General features: G+C 32.6%; 7 protein-coding genes across 7 annotated transcripts; 5 read left to right on the forward strand and 2 right to left on the reverse strand.

The window, feature by feature from the left end:
* Nucleotides 1–1,248: 1,248 nt before the first annotated feature.
* On the forward strand, nucleotides 1,249–2,127 carry NAEGRDRAFT_61850 (uncharacterized protein; the record flags this gene model as incomplete). Its single annotated transcript, XM_002682600.1, has 1 exon — nucleotides 1,249–2,127. The coding sequence occupies one exon, from the start codon at nucleotides 1,249–1,251 to the stop codon at nucleotides 2,125–2,127; it is 879 nt and encodes a 292-aa protein (XP_002682646.1).
* A 93-nt stretch (nucleotides 2,128–2,220) lies between these two features.
* NAEGRDRAFT_61851 (uncharacterized protein) lies at nucleotides 2,221–5,678 on the forward strand (the record flags this gene model as incomplete). Its single annotated transcript, XM_002682601.1, has 5 exons — nucleotides 2,221–3,109; nucleotides 3,188–3,460; nucleotides 3,515–4,002; nucleotides 4,052–5,473; nucleotides 5,616–5,678. The coding sequence occupies 5 exons, from the start codon at nucleotides 2,221–2,223 to the stop codon at nucleotides 5,676–5,678; spliced, it is 3,135 nt and encodes a 1,044-aa protein (XP_002682647.1).
* A 630-nt stretch (nucleotides 5,679–6,308) lies between these two features.
* NAEGRDRAFT_77899 (splicing factor 3b, subunit 2) lies at nucleotides 6,309–8,165 on the reverse strand (the record flags this gene model as incomplete). Its single annotated transcript, XM_002682809.1, has 1 exon — nucleotides 6,309–8,165. The coding sequence occupies one exon, from the start codon at nucleotides 8,163–8,165 to the stop codon at nucleotides 6,351–6,353; it is 1,815 nt and encodes a 604-aa protein (XP_002682855.1). The 3' UTR covers nucleotides 6,309–6,350.
* A 157-nt stretch (nucleotides 8,166–8,322) lies between these two features.
* Nucleotides 8,323–9,522, reverse strand: NAEGRDRAFT_61853 (uncharacterized protein; the record flags this gene model as incomplete). The annotated part of the gene is made up of 1 exon (XM_002682810.1): nucleotides 8,323–9,522. The coding sequence occupies one exon, from the start codon at nucleotides 9,520–9,522 to the stop codon at nucleotides 8,323–8,325; it is 1,200 nt and encodes a 399-aa protein (XP_002682856.1).
* Nucleotides 9,523–10,030: 508 nt separating this feature from the next.
* Nucleotides 10,031–13,112, forward strand: AM39 (uncharacterized protein; the record flags this gene model as incomplete). Its single annotated transcript, XM_002682602.1, has 4 exons — nucleotides 10,031–10,078; nucleotides 10,126–10,467; nucleotides 10,515–10,684; nucleotides 10,724–13,112. The coding sequence occupies 4 exons, from the start codon at nucleotides 10,031–10,033 to the stop codon at nucleotides 13,110–13,112; spliced, it is 2,949 nt and encodes a 982-aa protein (XP_002682648.1).
* Nucleotides 13,113–14,009: 897 nt separating this feature from the next.
* Nucleotides 14,010–16,583, forward strand: NAEGRDRAFT_45423 (uncharacterized protein; the record flags this gene model as incomplete). The annotated part of the gene is made up of 2 exons (XM_002682603.1): nucleotides 14,010–15,189; nucleotides 15,514–16,583. The coding sequence occupies 2 exons, from the start codon at nucleotides 14,010–14,012 to the stop codon at nucleotides 16,581–16,583; spliced, it is 2,250 nt and encodes a 749-aa protein (XP_002682649.1).
* A 154-nt stretch (nucleotides 16,584–16,737) lies between these two features.
* Nucleotides 16,738–19,206, forward strand: NAEGRDRAFT_45424 (uncharacterized protein; the record flags this gene model as incomplete). The annotated part of the gene is made up of 1 exon (XM_002682604.1): nucleotides 16,738–19,206. The coding sequence occupies one exon, from the start codon at nucleotides 16,738–16,740 to the stop codon at nucleotides 19,204–19,206; it is 2,469 nt and encodes an 822-aa protein (XP_002682650.1).
* Between the last annotated feature and the right edge of the window lie 558 nt (nucleotides 19,207–19,764).

Genomic DNA, 19,764 nt, shown 5'->3' on the forward strand with positions numbered 1-19,764 from the left:
TGTTTTGACTTGACTGGCCTCAGATGAATTTGACTTGTATTGAACTTATTAAAAGAACTACCAATAACCAAATAACAAGTTGACAAGTTGTAGGTTTCTCTATCTCTATATCAAGTGAGAGCTAATTCAATGGTGATAAATTGTAAATGTTATTACATTGCTGAATTCAAATATCATTCACACATAATGTCCTTTCGAAAATATTAATACGCTCCAAGTATAGTTTGTTAGTTTTTCTCCTCGTCGTCGTTTGGTTCATGAAAGTTCTATATTTTGTGACTGTTGGCTACGGGCTCTTTTTTGTACATTTCAAAATTTAGATGCTCTGCGAATTGGCTCATTTCATAGCAAGTAATATTGACAAATTAAATTTAAAAACAACTTGGTGAAACAATGAAGAGTTCAAAAAGTTGGTGCTGGTGGTTTGACAACATTTTTTATGATTTATTGACAGCAAGGTTGATCGAAGTTACTGAAGTTATTGCTGACTGTCAAGAGCTTCAAGTTTTGCAATGTTGAGTGGAATCTTTTCTCCTGACAACCACATGGCATAGATGGTGTGAGCTTGTACATGATTGGTGTCGTTTTCAAAGACTGGATGCAACAGAACAGGTCTTGGTCTTCCACCAAAGCCGGACAAGTTATTTCCACACTGCACAATACTCCAATTATAAACTTGAATGAAATACTTGTCAACAAGTTCCTTTCCAACAATATCACTTTCATCATTTGTAGAATTAAATTATTATTATTGAAATTAATGTGATGAAACAAACATTTCAAAGAATGGGAGTGTATGAGGTCCGATTATTTGTTTCCATGCTGCAACAAATTATATTACATCACCAACATTGTTAAACAAACAACATACCAACAATTCGGAGAGAAGGCCATCGAAGTTTTGCACTCTCCATCATTTCATCAATAATCTTTTCATCGACTGAATCTGACGGTAAATAGTAATAGTGGAAACTGATCAGTTAATAAATTGATTAATAGAAAATTCATAGAAAGAACTTACTGATAACCAATGATTGAATTTTCATCAAGTTTAACAATAGGCATTCTCTCGGAGTTTCAAATAGATTTTTCTTTTGTGAATTGAAAATCATCTTGCCTTTCCATCAATTTAATTCATCCTCTTCTTATTTGTCTCTTCTTAAATTTAAATAAAATCTCTTAATAAAAACTTCAAGAGTCTCAAACGCTGCTGGGAATGATTCTAAAACCACAACAAGAAGAAAAAAAATGAGTTCTACTAAGGTTCAAGTACCTCTCACTGATGAGAGCGAGGAAGATGATGTATTTGACTATGAGGTTGGTGATGACGATGACGAGTATAGTGATGAGGAGGATCATAAAGCAACCTCATCTTCCTTATTACATGCAACGAATAGTAATCCATTTGCCCCAATGCAAGCTTATAAACAATTACTCGGAAGTGATGTTGAAACAATACGAGCCTTTTTGGAAAACAAATCAAAGAACAAGTACTTTTATATAACGGTAAAGATGGGAGAAAAGAAGGGAAAATTGCGAGTAAGAATGGGCAGAGAAATTAACAGTTTTGATTTTGAAGATGCTATCGAGTTAACATTGGAGCAACAAACATATATCAGTTTTACTGGAATGGAAAATAAGAGAACAGGAGAGGTGTTTCCAATGATAGAACATCCAGTTATTCCTGGAACCACCTTACTGGAAAAAAAGTATGTCAGCAAGATGAAGGATGGAGAGGAATACTTTTTATTAACAAGGGATATCAGAGATGATGCAGCTAATTTACTTACTCGTGAACAATTGGAGAGTATTAGAGAAAAATTCAACAAGATTGATGAGAATAGAACTGGTTTTATATCTCACGATGAAATTAGGAAATATTTTGCAAAACATAGAGACCAAAAGATTTCCAGTTATATAGAATTTGCCAATGAAAAGATTAGAAAAGAACCTAAGAAGGAAGATTACCATCAACAACAACTTCAAAAGAGAATTAACATGGCAAAGAAACAATACCAAAAGAATGTAGACTATTTCCTCTCCATTGATATTAACGGAGATGGTTCAATCAGTTTTGAAGAATTTAGAAATAACGAAGTCAAATCTTACATTACTCAAAATAAATAATTATCTTTCAAAGATGAAAACTGGAAATATATTTCAACAATTCACTGAATGCTGTTTTTACAAAACATAATATTACGAAACAAACGAAAAAAAATGCTTTCACACCTGTCTCCACATGATGATGACTTAATTTCCGAGTCAAGTGATCATCATGATGGATCATCCAATAATAATAATAATAGGATGGAAAAGGTAGAGATGGCAATTATTTCCGATTTGATTGAACATTTCAATCAGAGAATTTTCAATAGTACAATAACAGAGAAGGAACAATCGGAAGAACAATCCCTTCTTAAAAACGAATTGATGAAAATTGTACAATCGGAATCATTTCCTGCTCTTACAATGAAATTCTTGAGTTTAATTAAAATATTGAATAGGCCAAGTCTAAAAAGAATTGCTATTGAATTTATTCCCAAGATTTGTGGAAGCTCCGAGGAGGAAAATTCCAAAATTATTGAAGTATTGGATGGAATATTCAAGAGTGAGAATGCATTGACAAGGATTGTGATTTCAACCTTGTACAAGTTGGAAAATTTAAAAGATTCACAACAGGAGAAGGTTTTATTCATTGCACAAAATGCATTGGAATCGGTTGAGGAGGAGGATTTGGATGATATTGTCAAGATCATGTTGAAGAATGTGACGAAAAAGAATAGTAGTGAAATTGTAAAGTACATTCGAGAAAAATTGGCCAATGATGACGTGGCCATTGTTAGGATTAGCTCTGAATTATTGGCAGACACATTTTCAACGACGCCATCTCTTGCTAATTATTTCCTAAAATCTTTAAAAGCAGAACAAGAGGAATTTTCTAAATTTGATGTTTTAATTTTAATGGTATTACTATCAACTAGGCACAGAGATAGAAATTCAACCTTTACAATATTTAAGAATGCATTTCAAAACAAACCACAAAGAATGATTAATATTTCAACAATTTTGGATACCTTGAGTGCTGTTGGAAGTCTTTTGGATGATTGTAAATATGTAGACAGGATTTACAACTCGATATATATATTTATTATTTATTTATTATCAAATAGTGAGTTGTTTACAGATGAGAAGGGTGTACCATGGGTTTATAGTATTTTCATTCACTCGTTCAAGAGTTTCAAACCACTGAGAAGCAAATTTTTAACATCACTCTTGGCATTGTTTCAGTACAATGATTCCAAGTCGAATATTGCTGCGGAAATTTTGATAGGTTTATGTGATTTTGAGCAGAATGAAGAAGAGGATGAGGAATTTTCTGCCAGTCTGTGTAAACAAATTGCCTTGAATCATTTATCGATAATTAAGGATTCTCTGGCACATGCTGTTTCATATTCTAGTAGGTTTCACATTACAATGACTTTATATAATGATTATTACCAATAATTAATAGTAAGATGTCAACATTCACTTTGTTATTCTTTGGCCAAGTGCTCAATTCACGATCCAAAAACATTCGAGTACTTGATGATATTTATTAGAAAGCAAATTTTCAGTGGACAAGATAAGAAATCCCAACTAGGCCTTATTATTTCAATGCACCTAATTCATGAAACACACTACATGATCAGTTCAGACATTGACAGATTTGTTTTTTCACTATTTAACACGAAAAATTTTGACGAAAATTCAATTCATATTTTAGATTTATTTATTTATAATTTTGATATTTTACTCAATATGGGGTTCGCTTCAAGAATGAAAGCAATCATTGTACAGTTATTGAAAAATTTGGCAATTATTGACACGTTCCCAGAAATTTCACAACAAAGTAATTTTGAATTCAGAAAATTCTGCTCCATCAATACTCTTACACTTACCTCACTTCGAGCATTATCCATGCTAGTCAAGTGCTACATTCTCTGCCATGAAAATGATCAGGTAAGTTTGTTTGTTATGGATTCTTCTAAAAGAATTGAATTAATAATAGTATCCTCTAAGCATGGCACTAATGCAAATTGGAGCAAAAGGAATTTCTAAAGAAGAATTAATGTGTATATATTCTATTGGTTATGTTTTATATGATCATGTTATTGAGAAGAATGTTTTGATAGAAAATCTTGACAAGGAAGACCAAGATTCTATGGTTGACTATACCGAGTATTTGCTACAGTTGAGAATTGATATTGTAACATCTGAATCCATCAATGATACATTACACGCTTTGGATTTGGATGCATTTTTCAAATTATTCCCTCTCAGTGTGGAAATCATTTCACTCTTTATCAGAAAATACAAACACGAATATGACGAAGTATCCATGAAGAAGGAACGAGAGGCATTCAAATGCCTTTGGTCAGATTTTGATTTCATGTTGAAGCATTTACTATTATTCAAATCGGATGAGGAAGAATCAGAGAGTCATAAATCAAATGCTAAGGGAAAGGGCGTATTTGCTCCAGATTTCAAAATTCTCTCACCCAAAAGAGTACTATTATTTGGTTCATTGTTGGAGGGAAGAAAGTCACCGAGCTCCATTTTCCAATTCATTTCTCTCACCAAGAAGGTCATTGGTGCTCTGGTGAAAAAGAGTTTCAAATATACTACTCTCTTGGCAGAGAAGAAATCAGAGATGAAAGTGAATCAAGACACTCAAAGTTTAGAAGGAAAAGACAAGGTTGACCATTTGGTAATATGTCTATCGTATATTTATTGCTCACTTTCGAATGTGTTTTTTGTGACAAGAAACATTGATGAGGATGCATTCGAAGAGTTGATTTCTTCCTTTAAGAAGAATGACACTTCCATTCCAATTAATGTAATTTATCTTGTTCGATTGATTTTAAAACAAATTGAGGATGCTTCTTACTTTATTCATGCTTTCCAATTGAATCTTTTATTGGTATCCATTTGCCAAGGAAAGGAACTGCAAAAGATTATTGGCTATGTAGGTCTAGAATTATTGACACGAGTCTTTAGTTCTACATCTCAATCATCTACAATTGAAAAGATAGCCATGGAAGCTTATGTTTTCAAAGAATTACCATTCCATCACTTATTACACCACAGAGAAATTGCAAGAAAACGAAAAAATCCAAACATATCCAAGTACCTTAACCAAGCAACTCTTCTGTTTGCTCTCACCTATTTACCAGCAGAGGAAGGGAGAGATTTGTGTGATTTTTTCGTATTGGCTCTTGATGATTTCCTTCATGCAATGAAAGAGGAGCAAGACGTTCACGTTCAACATCATCCCTTGAGTATTCTGGATGAGAATAGTTTTCACTACTTTTTACAAATATTTACCAAGATTTTTGAGATGGCCATTATCAATGCTCCTTGTGTGCCAGTCGATAATGGAGGAAATAGAAACTTTATCAGAATTGAAGATCCTTTGGATAACATGAGGAAAGTAATTTTGATTTACATGTCATTTCAGGAGAGTGAATTTCTTAGAAAGAACAGAAAGGATAGGTTAGTAGTAATTATTCAATTTTTATTTACCTTTGTTAATTACTTATTTACGTTTTACAATATATATTCAATCTATATAGTGGAGAAGTATTGGCTCAGTCATGTTTATCAGTGGCACCTATTATTCAATCAAAATTGGATGAATGTTTAAGGTATATTACAGATAGGGCAGATGAAATCGATTTTGAAATGGTGAGATCAGACTATTTCTCATTGTTTGATAGGGTGAAGTGTTTTTGTGATGCTTGTTTTGCCCTGTGTGATGAGCAGAAGAAATTTTCAGATCCGGACTCAAAAACAGATGGAAAATTGAGACAAGAAATGTTAAAACTATTCCAGAAACAATATGATTTGGAAGTTTTTTTGAGAGATTTGTGTGAAAAGAATCATTTCGAATACTTTAATGGAAATCAAGTTGCCAATGACGCTTTCAAAGTTTGGAATTGTACACCACGATATAGAAAATCTTTGGAAGAAAAAGTTGACGAGATGAATACTAATAATATTTGGGCTGAATTATTTACGCAAGATTTTGATATTGGATCACTTTGGGAAAACCCACCAACAGAAACCTTCTTTGATAGCTACATTTTGTTTGCCAATGAGTTGGCCAACTTTGTTGTTGAGGCAGATGACTTGGAGGAAGATATCTTCTCCTCTGACGAAGAAGAGGAGCAAGAAGGCGCCTCAATTTCTATTGATGAAGCTCGTAATAGATTACAAAAACGAAAAACAATTGAGGAACCAACATCAGAACCTCACATTCTTCAGCCAAGAAAAAAGCAAAAATAATGTATTGATAAAAAACTAAGAGTTTAAAATTTGAACTTCTTTTGTGAAGAAGGTTTGTCGTTTCTCTTTCTCTTCTTGTCATCCTCATTGTTTGGTTGTTGATGGGAAGAAGTAGGAGGTAACATGTTGTTAGAGGCATAACTCCTTGATGAACCCATCATATCTCGTGATCCAATTGCTTGGTCTTTCTCTTCTAATACTCTATATAATAACTTAGGGTCATCTGATTTCTTGTTGGCAACATCTTTCCTCAGGTTGACCACTTCAGGCACTCTTTGTGAACTTGTTTGATGACTGTCCATTGGTTTTGGTGTGGTCAACCCACTGACAACAATAACGGATTCATCTTCATCCTCTTCTTCCTTAGTTTGTGCCATTTCCTCATCCGAACTATCACCACCTTCTCTTATTTCTTCAGTTTCCTCTTTTTCTTCCTCCTCTTCCTCAATAGTATCATCAATGATGTCTTCGCCCCACAATTTGACATTCTTCTCTTCCGCTTTTCTATCATCATCATTTGCATTAGCTCCAAAAAATTTGTTATAGAGTGGTCTGTTCATGTGGTCGACAGGCAAACGACCCCAACCACCTGGATGGTAACCATAACTAGCACCTTCAGGTATAGGAGCATTGAGACCTGGTATTCTGAGATTGGAATACGAAGGGGGTGGACCATGTTCTTGCATTTTAATCAACCAAGGAGGTGGTGCATTTACTGGCATACCCAAGGCAAGTCTCAGTCTTTCAGAGAGTGGCTTACCAGCCTTATACTTATTAATGTACTTTCTTCTCTGCTCATACTCCTTTCCTTCATAGTACAAGTCACCATGGATGGCCAAATTATCTGGTTTGGTTTGATGTTTGTAAAAAGCATCTCTCAAAACTTGATAATCAATATCCATTTTTCCTAGTTTTGGTCTCACTCTTTCTCTCATCTTTTGCTTAATGGATTTCTCATTTTCCTTTTCTTCATAAGCTTCTCTCATCTTTTGAATGCCTGTCTTGGCAATAAATTCTGGAAGCTTGAAAGGTGGCTTTACAAATCCTCTCTTTCCCTGCAAGTACTTTCTTTTTTGAGACCAGTGAGCTGGAACTGGAACAGTATTTCTATATGATTTGAGCAAAACAAGGAATTTAGGATCTTTGGCTGTAATGTCATGAACTTCCACAACATCAGGTCTCTTGGCCAGTTGCTTCAATTGTGAAATTGTGAAAACATATCTACGTTTCTTCTTTTTCTTCAACTTGTTTTTCTTCTTACCCTTCTTGTTGGCAATTAAAGATGCTTGATCATAATCCAATTCCTCTCCATCCTCCTCTTCTTCATCATCGTCATATTGTTCCTCATCACTACTAGTCAATTCGAATAGATCCTTTTCCTTCTTTTCTGGCTTTTCTTCCTCCTCTTCCTTTTGTTCTGTGTTTAAATCTTCCACACTTCCGAACTTGTCAAATATTCTTTTAAATTCATCAAGGATAGAACTATTTGCCTTCTTTTCAATATCTTGAATGACATCTTTTTGTATATATTCTACATTGTTTACACTTGTCGGATCGGTAGATGATTCCGATTTTATATTTGTTGTTGTTGTTGTATTATTATTTTGAATATTAGTGGATGAATTTGTTGTTACATATAACTTTTCGAAAGGCTTCAAACCTGCTGGGAGAATAATCTTTTTCTTCTTTCTCTTTCTATTTCTCTTCTTTTTTCCATTGGTTGTAGAAGAGGAATTTATTGTTGTTTGAGTGGCACTACTATCACCATCATTGATCGAATCGTCTTGTTCGCCTTCATCCGATAGAGGCATCATCATGTCTTCATCCTTTAGAGACATTTTTTAATAATAAAATAAATTTATTATTTATTTAAATATTGAACATGAAGTTAATTTTATCAAGTTGATTAAATTATATTTGTATTATTACAAAGTCAACTGGAACAGATCTTTTAGTTGATCACCAAAACATACTGTCCTTTTATTAATGATACAATTAAAGATATTTAATATTTTCTTCTTCTTTTTGCTTGCTTCTTCTTAACCATTCTTTGGATGGTGAAATGAGATCTATTTGAGGTGTTTGTCTATGACTGCTCTTAGATGCACTCTTCTTAGTTGGGCTTGCTTGAGCGGCTTCAGCATCTTGAATGCAATCTAAAATGCTTACACTTGTCTTACTGGAAAATAGTCCTTGTGGAGGTGCTGAGAAGGTTGAATTCACTGAATTATTTAGTTCTGGTGTTGTAAATTGAGTTAGTAATTCCTCATCCTCATTAAATTCCAAAGTTCCATCGTCCAAGATCATTGTTGGCTCCCTACTTTGATCCATAGAAGAATTGAAATAGTTGGTCTTCTTATTGGCTTGATCGTTCGTGACTGGCTTTTGCAAAGATTTGATCTTGATACCATCCTTTGAACCAAATGAAAATTCCTTAGGTATGGTTATTTGATTTTTCCATTTAGTTCCGGTTTGGAATACCTTATCCACATCACTCTTCTTTTCTCTTGCTATTTTTTGTCTATGAAGGAATTCGTCATATCCTAGAGGATCTCTGTTTTCCTTAGGAGAACTGATTTTCAATCTTTGTGTATTTGGAGAAAATGTACATCCTTCCAATTCTCTTTCATCAACTTCTCGTTTACCTTTAATAATCTTTTGCTTTCTTCTTATTTCCCAAATAGCAGCTCTGTCACTTACTGTTTTCCCTTTAAGATTAAACTTGTTCACTGTTTTGGAAACATTTGGAGAAAATGTACATCCTTCCAGTTCCTTTTCCATGAATTCCTTCTTCTTTTCTTCAATCTTTTGCTGTTTTTTAGAGGTTTTTTTGTACAATTCATTAATTCTTTGCTCGAAGGAATCAAACTTGTTCTTTCCTGAATCAATTTCTACAGACTTCTTATTAAGTGCTGGTCTAAATGTATATTGAACATCTTCTACTCTAGGAGAAGTTGGTTTTTGCATAAATAAACGCTCCTTGGAAGTATGGGGAAGTCTAGAGGCAATTTCCAATGAAACGACATTCAATTCTGGTTTATGTGTAAGATCCTTATTGTATGCTTCCAATAGTTCTTGTGTATTTCTGTCATAACTTCTTACACTTTGAGGAGGTTGGTAATAAAAGTTCTCTGAATAATCATCAAAATCCTCATCCATCTCTCCGTCGCTGGCCATGCTTTCAGAAGTATTCATCTTCTTTTTAGCCTTAATATAATTTACAAGTCTTAGAGTCCTAGGATTTATCTTTGATCTATATAATTTATATATGCAACCGCCACCATCATTCTTGTTAATAAACTTAACGGTCATAAATAAATACATACAGTGATGACGATTCTTCCTCCATCTTAGTTTTGCTTATTTTTTTAATGATGATGATGAGGACGATTTGTTATTTACAGTAACGTTTTTTCAATAAAAGCAGCGATGGGTTGTGGATTTCAGTGCTTTTGTGAAATACTTTTTATTTCAATATTCTTTCATTACTTCTTGGCCACAGTTCCTTTCAATGACTGGTTCAGATGTGAATATTTCAGATGCCAATATGATGTTCTTGCTTGTGTTCAAACCATAAAAACATTCTTGTTCCAATAAAAACTAGAAAGCAATAATAAAAATAAATCAAAAAAATTCTCAAACCCTCTTCTCTGCAACTTTTCTCTTCTCATTGATCAACAATAAAAATTCATGAGTTTTGAAGATGAATATAAAACACATTTGCTTCACAGCATTTAGCACGGAAGAAAGGGTAAGTAGTGATTTTTATTTAATGTATGATGATGATTTTGTTGATAGAAAGAATTATCGGAAAAGGCAATAAATCTGGGGCTTATTGTGGATACTAATTTCGAAATATATACCGAAGTATTGATTGCTCATAGAATCGGAACAGATAAATACAGGCTAGCAGCAGAAAAAAAGATACCAATCTTGAAGAAGGAGTGGTTGTTAGCCTGTGAAACAGAAGGAGAATTGGTGAGCATTGAAAAGTACAAACTTCCTTGTCTTTATAACTGTACAATTTCTGTCACAGGATTCAAGGAAAAGGAGAGAAGCCAAATCAAAAATTTATGCGAGCAGAACGGAGCCTCCTATTCATCAAGTCTCACAACAGGCTATACCCATTTAATTTGTTTGGTATGTTGTAAATAATAATATTGAGATTTTTCTAATCATCACAATAGAAGGGAGGTAGTGAAAAATTCCATTTTGCACTTTCGAATAATATTACCGTAGTGGGTATTGATTGGATTAAAAAGTCTGTAAAGGCAGGTTATGCTTTGGATGAAGCTGATTTTATTCTAAGCACCATTTCAGAGGAAGAGAAACAACAATGTCTTGAAATTGCAAACAAGTAAGTAATATTTAATACCCAAACAATTTATCATATCAGATTCAAGCAGCAAATAGGATTGGAAATGGAGGAGGTTGTAAAACCCTCAGTAAAACACTCAATTCTTCAAACTCAAGGAATGAAGTTGGATACATCAAGCACAGAATCATTCTCTCTGAGCTCACAATTTTCATCTGAGGATGTTCAACTTTCGCTCTTTAATGGATTAGTTTTCTATCTTGTTGGATTTCCTACAGACCTAGTAACTAGTGTGAGAAAATTAATTAGAAAGTATGGTGGAAATGCCACTTTTACAACAAACAGTTTGAATTATATAATAGCTAACGACAATACACCACCTGAAACCATCAAAAATCTCAAAGAGAAACTCAATTATGATCCTCCAGTTGTTTCATACAAGTGGTTCCTTAATTGTATAGAGAGTATGCAAGTTTTACCTATTGAGGAGAAAAATGAACAAAATGAAAAAATATCCTCAAGTACATTCGATGACAATAATATTGATATTGATATCAGCGAAGAGGATTTAGCTGATGCAATCCAATCTCAAACTTGTATTACAAATGAGATGACACATGAAAAGAATGAAAAGCTTCTCTTTTCTAGCCTTTTGTTCAAGCTTGCTGACAATTTATTGTCACAAAAACAAATTGCTAAATCTATAATTGAAAGGAATGGTGGAAAATTTGTGAATTTAGGACTAGATTATGATTTTATAATATATCCAGAGTCTTGCAAAACCCCTCGTGAAACTAACCCAAAAATAAGAACACTAAAATGGCTAAAAGACTCGGATGCTGAAAAAACTGTAAAGACTGCAGAGGAGTGTCTACTTTATGTGCCTACCTTCAGATTGGCTCTTGATAAAATCAAAACTGAAAATGAAAGGCTCCTCATTGTAATTTCCGGATACCCTGATCAAAAGCAGATATTACAATCTATTATTGAGGCTCTGGGTGGTTCCACTTCCAAGACTATGAGAAAAACTGCAGACATTCTGGTTTGTGAAAAGAAATCTGACAAGTCGGATTTTGCCATCAAACACCAGATACCAGTTGTTAATGAGAAATGGCTGTTTGATAGCTATAAGGCTGGATACTTCCTTTCTCCCACAGATTTTATTTTCAATCCTAACTCTACAAATTCTAACATCACACCCAATATTTCTGTGAAAACCAGCATCACAACCACCAACACTACAGACAAAAATATTAATAAGGATACCTCGACTAGCACCACACCGACAGAAAAAAAATCAACCAATCTTCCTGTATTTGAAAAGACTGAAAAGGCAGATAAAGAGGATCAGATAACACCAACAAAGACTATAATACTCGATGAAAATGCACGAGATTCCAATTCTCCTCATAGTACTACCAATATCCAACCCCCAACTATGCCAGCTCCTCCCACTCCTACCACTGTAATACCTGTTGATACTGCAGCTTTAACTAATTTCAAAAGCAAATTGCTCGATAAACTACCAAAGAGGAAGGATACCACTACAAAGGCAATAGAATTTTCTGAACAATCAAACGTACATTTTATTCCAAAAAAGAATTTGGAAAATCTGACATTTTTCAATTCTCAAAACACTTCAGAATCCAATAGTCTCTCACACTATGGAGGCACCTCTGAAGCAGAAAATGAATACAATGAAAAGGTAAAGAATGATAGAAATAGAACTATTCCAGATTTTGCTATGAGTCTTGGGACATTTGCTGAAACCCAAGTTATTGATCACGACAATGAGGTTCAAAAAATCAAATGGAAACAATCGAATGCAGAGAAACGTCACTTTTTACTTTCTTCATTAGCCGAAAAGCAAAAAAAGGAGGTCACAAAATACATCCAAGCCTTGGATGGAGTAATAGATGAATTGTACATACCCAATGTGACAACACATTTTATTGCTGGCTCAGCAGTTCAAACTGAGAAATTTCTATGTAGTGTAGCTGCAGGTATTTGGATTCTTTGCCCAAAATATGTTGAAGATAGTTACCAACAGCAATACTGGATACAAGAGGATGACTATCAATGGATCCATAAGCAAGCCGATATTAAGTCAGATCAACAGGATGCTATCAGGTATCTCATAACTGCCCAAAAAATTAGGGATAACAAGACTAAGCCATTTTCAGGAATGTCAGTCTTTTTCGTTCAGAACACAAACCCTTCATTTGTTAGAATTATTACTGCAGGAGGTGGGGTGATACTCCCTTCCATAACTGATCCACGTCTCACTCATATTTTCGTAAAGGAGGCAAGTGACACTGAAGATATGAAAAAAGCATATCCCAATACTTTTGTGACCTATGAAGAGCAAATTAGCGGTTTTCTAATGACTGATGAAAAGAAAACTTCTAGAGAAACATCAAGTGAAGAAAGTGAAAAGAAGAAGAGGAAAGTAATAAAGAAAAGCAAATAATTTGTTTTCAATGTTTGTTAACATTTTTGTAATCTGTATGTTGTCTCTAACCAATCTGAATCATCACAATCATATAATTTAGTCTTTTTAGTCTTTTTGTTTACCAGGTTATGTAATTTACACATCCATCGTTCCTTACTCTTGTACTGTTTTTCGAATCCTTTATAAGGAAACTTTGTTAAAATACCTATTTAACCACATCAATGATTTCAAAAATCATTTTTTCAATAAAATACCAAATTATTTGACATTTCAATTATGTATTGATTACTAAATTTTACTCTACCTTTAAAATCATTAGAGCATTGTTTACAAGGAAACAAATCAGCAGTCATATAAACCCATTTCAATAATTTATCTTGATCCAAATCTTTATAATTCTGTACAAAAGCATGGAAAACATTCCAAACATGAGGTCCAATCATTTCTCTCGTTAGTGTTCCCTTATTTTCCTCTATATTACATTGTGTATTCAATGATGACGATTCCAATCTAGCAAAATACTCTTTCAAAAACAATTCCTCCTCTTCCTCCGATAAATAAACAGGAACAATCGATGACTTGTTATATTGTACATTAAATAAAACAAAAATAAATATCGTTGATAGAATTAGAATGATGAAAAATAAATATTTTTGATGATGATGTTGATATTTGAATGGTGATCCCGATCCCGAAAGTACTGGCAGTGTTGTTGTTGAGGGGATCATTTTTTTTGAAATTGTAAAGATTTTGTATTACTCCTCGTTTGGTGATTTTTTTAATTACCTGAAATAATGTGTTAAATGTCAAAGGTAGCCGTCAGGTTTAAAGGTAGTTCTCCACAAACTAAAAATTATTAATTTCGCTCAAAATTTATCTAATTACCCGCGAATTGGTAATAAATTGAAAAAAAAAATGTTGGCAAGAAAATTGTTTGGAAAATGCACAACAAATAATCGCCATCTCGTATTAAAATCATCGCAATATGCCACAAAATTCTACTCCACAAGTGGTGCTGAAAAAAATTTAGTTGCAAATATTGAGAGTTGTATAAGAAATATTAATAATCATTATCGGAGTAAGAAAGAAAAAGAATTTAATAACGGTTTGCTGGATTTGAAGCAATTTTGCTCCCAATTAAATGATGCAACGGAAAGGAAACTAAATGAAAAATCGTGGAATTTTTTGATTCAACAATTTTGTAGAAACGAAGCCTTTAGTGATGAAGCTACATTTTGGTTCAGAAGAGTTATGAAAGAGAAGAAATTAGCCACTCCAAATTCATTCACTTTGACTGCGATATTAAAATCATTCTCTACTATTGGTGAATTAGATATGTGTGAAGAAATTCTACAAGAATTAGAAAGTCAAGGACTATGCAACGTTTTCTCATACATATACTACACAAAAGCTTGTCTTCAAAATGGAAACACTGAGAAGGCTTTCAGTGTTATTGGACGTATGGAGAGTAAACAAATTGAACCAAGTTTTGGAATATACATTCCTCTTCTAAAGGAAGCAACTAACCAAAATAATGTGGAAGTTGGATTGAAACTTTATGATATGATCAAAAAAAGTAACTTGGCAAGTTTTCAATTATCATCTTGTATCGCCACTTTTGCTTTGAAGGTGAACCGACCAGATATTGCAATCGAAGAATACGAAAAGATTAAACAGAGTGAATTGATGAATGTTATAACTTGGACATGTTTAATTCAAGCATACATTCAACAAAATGATACTGAGAAAGCAATAGATACGCTTATTGACATGAAAAAACATGGTATATACCCAGATTCTGCAACATTCACAATTTTATTGAGTGCATGTGCAAATTCTAATATGTATGAAGAAGGAGTTAAAATTCATGAACTTGCAAAACAAACACTCAAAGATTTCACAATTGGATTATCAAACACAATTATTAATTTTTACACAAAATGTGGTTATTCAAATATTGCCATAGAAGAATGTGAAAAATTGAAACAGAACGGATTGATGAATGTTGTAACTTGGACATGTTTAATTCAAGCATACATTCAACAAAATGACATTGAGAAAGCAATAGATATGATTATTGACATGAAAAAGCATGGTATTTACCCAGATTCTGCAACATTCACAATTTTATTGAGTGCATGTGCAAATTCTAATATGTATGAAGAAGGAGTTAAAATTCATGAACTTGCAAAACAAACACTCAAAGATTTTCAATTAGACTATCAACAGCAACTATTAATTTTTACACTAAATGTGGTTATTCAAATATTGCCATAGAAGAATGTGAAAAATTGAAACAGAAAGGATTGATGAATGTTATAACTTGGACATGTTTAATTCAAGCATACATTCAACAAAATGATATTGAGAAAGCAATGAATACGATTATTGACATGAAAAACAGTGGTGTTATACCTAGATTCAACAACATTCACAATTTTATTGAGTGCATGTGCAAATTCTAATATGTATGAAGAAGGAGTTAAAATTCATGAACTTGCAAAACAAACACTCAAAGATTTCACAATTGAATTATCAAACACAATTATTAATTTTTACACAAAATGTGGTTATTCAAATATTGCAATCGAAGAATACGAAAAGATTAAACAGAGTGAATTGATGAATGTTATAACTTGGACATGTTTAATTCAAGCATACATTCAACAAAATGATATTGAGAAAGCAATAGATACGCTTATTGACATGAAAAAACATGGTATATACCCAGATTCTGCAACATTCACAATTTTATTGAGTGCATGTGCAAATTCTAATATGTATGAAGAAGGAGTTAAAATTCATGAACTTGCAAAACAAACACTCAAAGATTTCACAATTGAATTATCCAACACAACTATTAATTTTTACACTAAATGTGGTTATTCAAATATTGCCATTGAAGAATGTGAAAAATTGAAACAGAACGGATTGATGAATGTTGTAACTTGGACATGTTTAATTCAAGCATACATTCAACAAAATGACATTGAGAAAGCAATAGATATGATTATTGACATGAAAAAGCATGGTATATACCCAGATTCTGCAACATTCACAATTTTATTGAGTGCATGTGCAAAATCTAATATGTATGAAGAAGGAGTTAAAATTCATGAACTTGCAAAACAAACACTCAAAATATTTTCTTTAGAGCTATCGACAGCGACTATTAATTTTTATACTAAATGTGGTTATTCAAATATTGCCATTGAAGAATGTGAAAAATTGAAACAGAAAGGATTGATGAATGTTATAACTTGGACATGTTTAATTCAAGCATACATTCAACAAAATGACGTTGAGAAAGCACTGAATACGATTACTAATATGAAAAACAGTGGTGTTGTACCTAACTCAACAACATTCACAATTTTATTGAGTGCATGTGCAAATTCTAATATGTATGAAGAAGGAGTTAAAATTCATGAACTTGCAAAACAAACTCTCAAAGTTTTCACAATTGAATTATCGCAACACAATTATTAATTTTTACACAAAATGTGGTTATCCAAATATTGCAATCGAAGAATATGAAAAGATTAAACAGAGTGAATTGATGAATGTTATAACTTGGACATGTTTAATTCAAGCATACATTCAACAAAATGACATTGATAAAGCAATAGATACGCTTATTGACATGAAAAAACATGGTATATACCCAGATTCTGCAACATTCACAATTTTATTGAGTGAATGTGCAAATTCTAATATGTATGAAGAAGGAGTTAAAATTCATGAACTTGCAAAACAAACTCTCAAAGATTTCACAATTGAATTATCAAACACAATTATTAATTTTTACACTAAATGTGGTTATTCAAATATTGCCATAGAAGAATGTGAAAAATTGAAACAGAAAGGATTGATGAATGTTGTAACTTGGACATGTTTAATTCAAGCATACATTCAACAAAATGACATTGAGAAAGCAATAGATATGATTATTGACATGAAAAAGAGTGGTGTTTACCTAGATTCAACAACATTCACAATTTTATTGAGTGCATGTGCAAATTCTAATATGTATGAAGAAGGAGTTAAAATTCATGAACTTGCAAAACAAACTCTCAAAGATTTCACATTTGAACTATCAGACACAATTATTAATTTTTACACAAAATGTGGTTATTCAAATATCGCCATTGAAGAATGTGAAAAACTGAAACATAACGGATTGATGAATGTTGTAACTTGGAACTGTTTAATTCAAGCATACATTCAACAAAATGACATTGAGAAAGCAATAGATATGATTATTGACATGAAAAAGCATGGTGTTGTACCTAATTCAACAACATTCACAATTTTATTGAGTGCATGCGCAAATTCTAATATGTATGAAGAAGGAGTTAAAATTCATGAACTTGCAAAACAAACACTCAAAGTATTTTCTTTAGAGCTATCGACAGCGACTATTAATTTTTATACTAAATGTGGTTATTCAAATATCGCTATTGAGGAATGTGAAAAACTGAAACAGAAAGGATTGATGAATGTTGTAACTTGGACATGTTTAATTCAAGCATACATTCAACAAAATGATATTGAGAAAGCAATGAATACGATTATTAATATGAAAAAGAGTGGTGTTGTACCTAATTCAACAACATTCACAATTTTATTGAGTGCATGTGCAAATTCTAATATGTATGAAGAAGGAGTTAAAATTCATGAACTTGCAAAACAAACACTCAAAGATTTCACAATTGAATTATCAAACACAATTATTAATTTTTACACAAAATGTGGTTATTCAAATATTGCCATAGAAGAATGTGAAAAATTGAAACAGAACGGATTGATGAATGTTGTAACTTGGAACTGTTTAATTCAAGCATACATTCAACAAAATGATATGTCAAACACCCACACTCCATCAGATGCAGAATATGGGTTGAATAAGGCATTTAGAGTCTATCAGGAAATGAAACAAAAAAACTTTGAACCTAACAGTTATACCTTCAGCATTTTAATGGCAGCGTGTGGAGAATATGTAGCTTCAAACATTGGAATTCAAATAATTGAGGATATAAAACAAAACAACATGGATATCTATGAAGAGGTTATTTCTGGTATGGTTTATTTTTACTCTAGAGTTGGCCAAAAAGAAACTGCACAACAATTATTTGATAATCTTGTTAGAAAGAAGGATGAATCAAAAGAACCACTTTCTATCGTCACTTATACTAATATGCTTTCTTGTTATGCACAACACGGTAAAGGATATGAAGCTCAAAAACTGTTCGATGAAATTGTTGAAAAGAAAGTCAAAATTGATGAAATAACTCTAATAGTATTATTGAATGCATATTCACATTGTGGAATGGTTGAAGAAGCAATTCAATTATATAATGATATGAAACCAAAACATAATTTTAATCCAACCCTCTCTATTGATTGCGTTATGATTGATGTGTTTTCTCGTGCAGGAAGATTTGAGGAAGCAGAAAAACTAATAGGTAGTCGCAATGATATTGGTTTGTGGGGCGCATTGATGGGAGGATGTAGAAAATTCAATAAGATTGAACTTGGTGAAAAAGTATTTAACAAAATGACAACAATTGATGAAAAACTAACCTCACCCTATATATTATTATCCCATATCTACACATATCATGGATTAAACGAAAAAGCTAACAAATTGCAAAAATTGATGCGAAAAAGAGGTATAAAAAAATTGCCTGGTATTGTGTATCATGAAGAAAATGGCATTGTATTTAGATTTATTTCTGGATCTGACGACCACAAAGAGGACTCTCAAATGTTTGCACAAATTGAGAGAATGAGAGATGAAATATTTCGTAAAATTATTAAGGCTGGATATAGACCAGATACAAGATGGGTTACCAGAACCGAATCATTGTCAGAGGAGGAAAAAGTTAATTTGCTTTATCGACATGCTGAAAAAACAGCCATTGCTCACGCCTTTGTTTTGAATCCAAATAGAAAGAAAATAGTATTAACAAAAAATCTGAGAGTTTGCAATGATTGCCATTCGGCTACTACGTACATTTCAAAAGTGATGGATGTTGAAATTATTGTAAGAGATGCCAATAGGTATCATCATTTCAAAGATGGAAAATGTAGTTGTGGTGGTTATTGGTAAATTTGTTCCAAATACACAACATGATACAAATTATTAAACTAATTTTGATAAATTCCAATTTTGGTGATCTTCACACACTTACAACTAATAATCATAAATGTGTGGCATTCAGATAGAATATTAGAAACAATAATAAACAATACCAATAATGAATTCGAAACAACAATTGGTTTATTATTGTTTCTAATATTCTTGCCTTTGTTTCGTCTTGGCAAATGTCTTGTTGAAAAACTAAACTGTAAAGACAGTTATATCCATCAACTTCACAAAATGACAAACTTCCCACAATAGGAAATTTGTCCTCCTTTGCTCTTCATACTATTTTAGACTCTTCAAAACATCATTCACACTTTACAAAACCTGAAGGTTAGGCATCTAACCACAACATTTTAATTATTGATAAATATCAATAATCAATTACCAAGGACAAATCCACTCGCAACAATTCGCACCTCACATGCAATAATAATCCACTCACTCTTTCACATTTTATGAAACAAGCGCACACGCTCACAAAAAAGTTGCCAAGATTTTCAAAAAAAAACAAATCACGCATTG

Source organism: Naegleria gruberi, assembly GCF_000004985.1.
Source record: "Naegleria gruberi genomic scaffold NAEGRscaffold_2, whole genome shotgun sequence".
Classification (NCBI taxonomy): Eukaryota; Heterolobosea; class Eutetramitea; order Acrasida; family Naegleriidae; genus Naegleria; species Naegleria gruberi.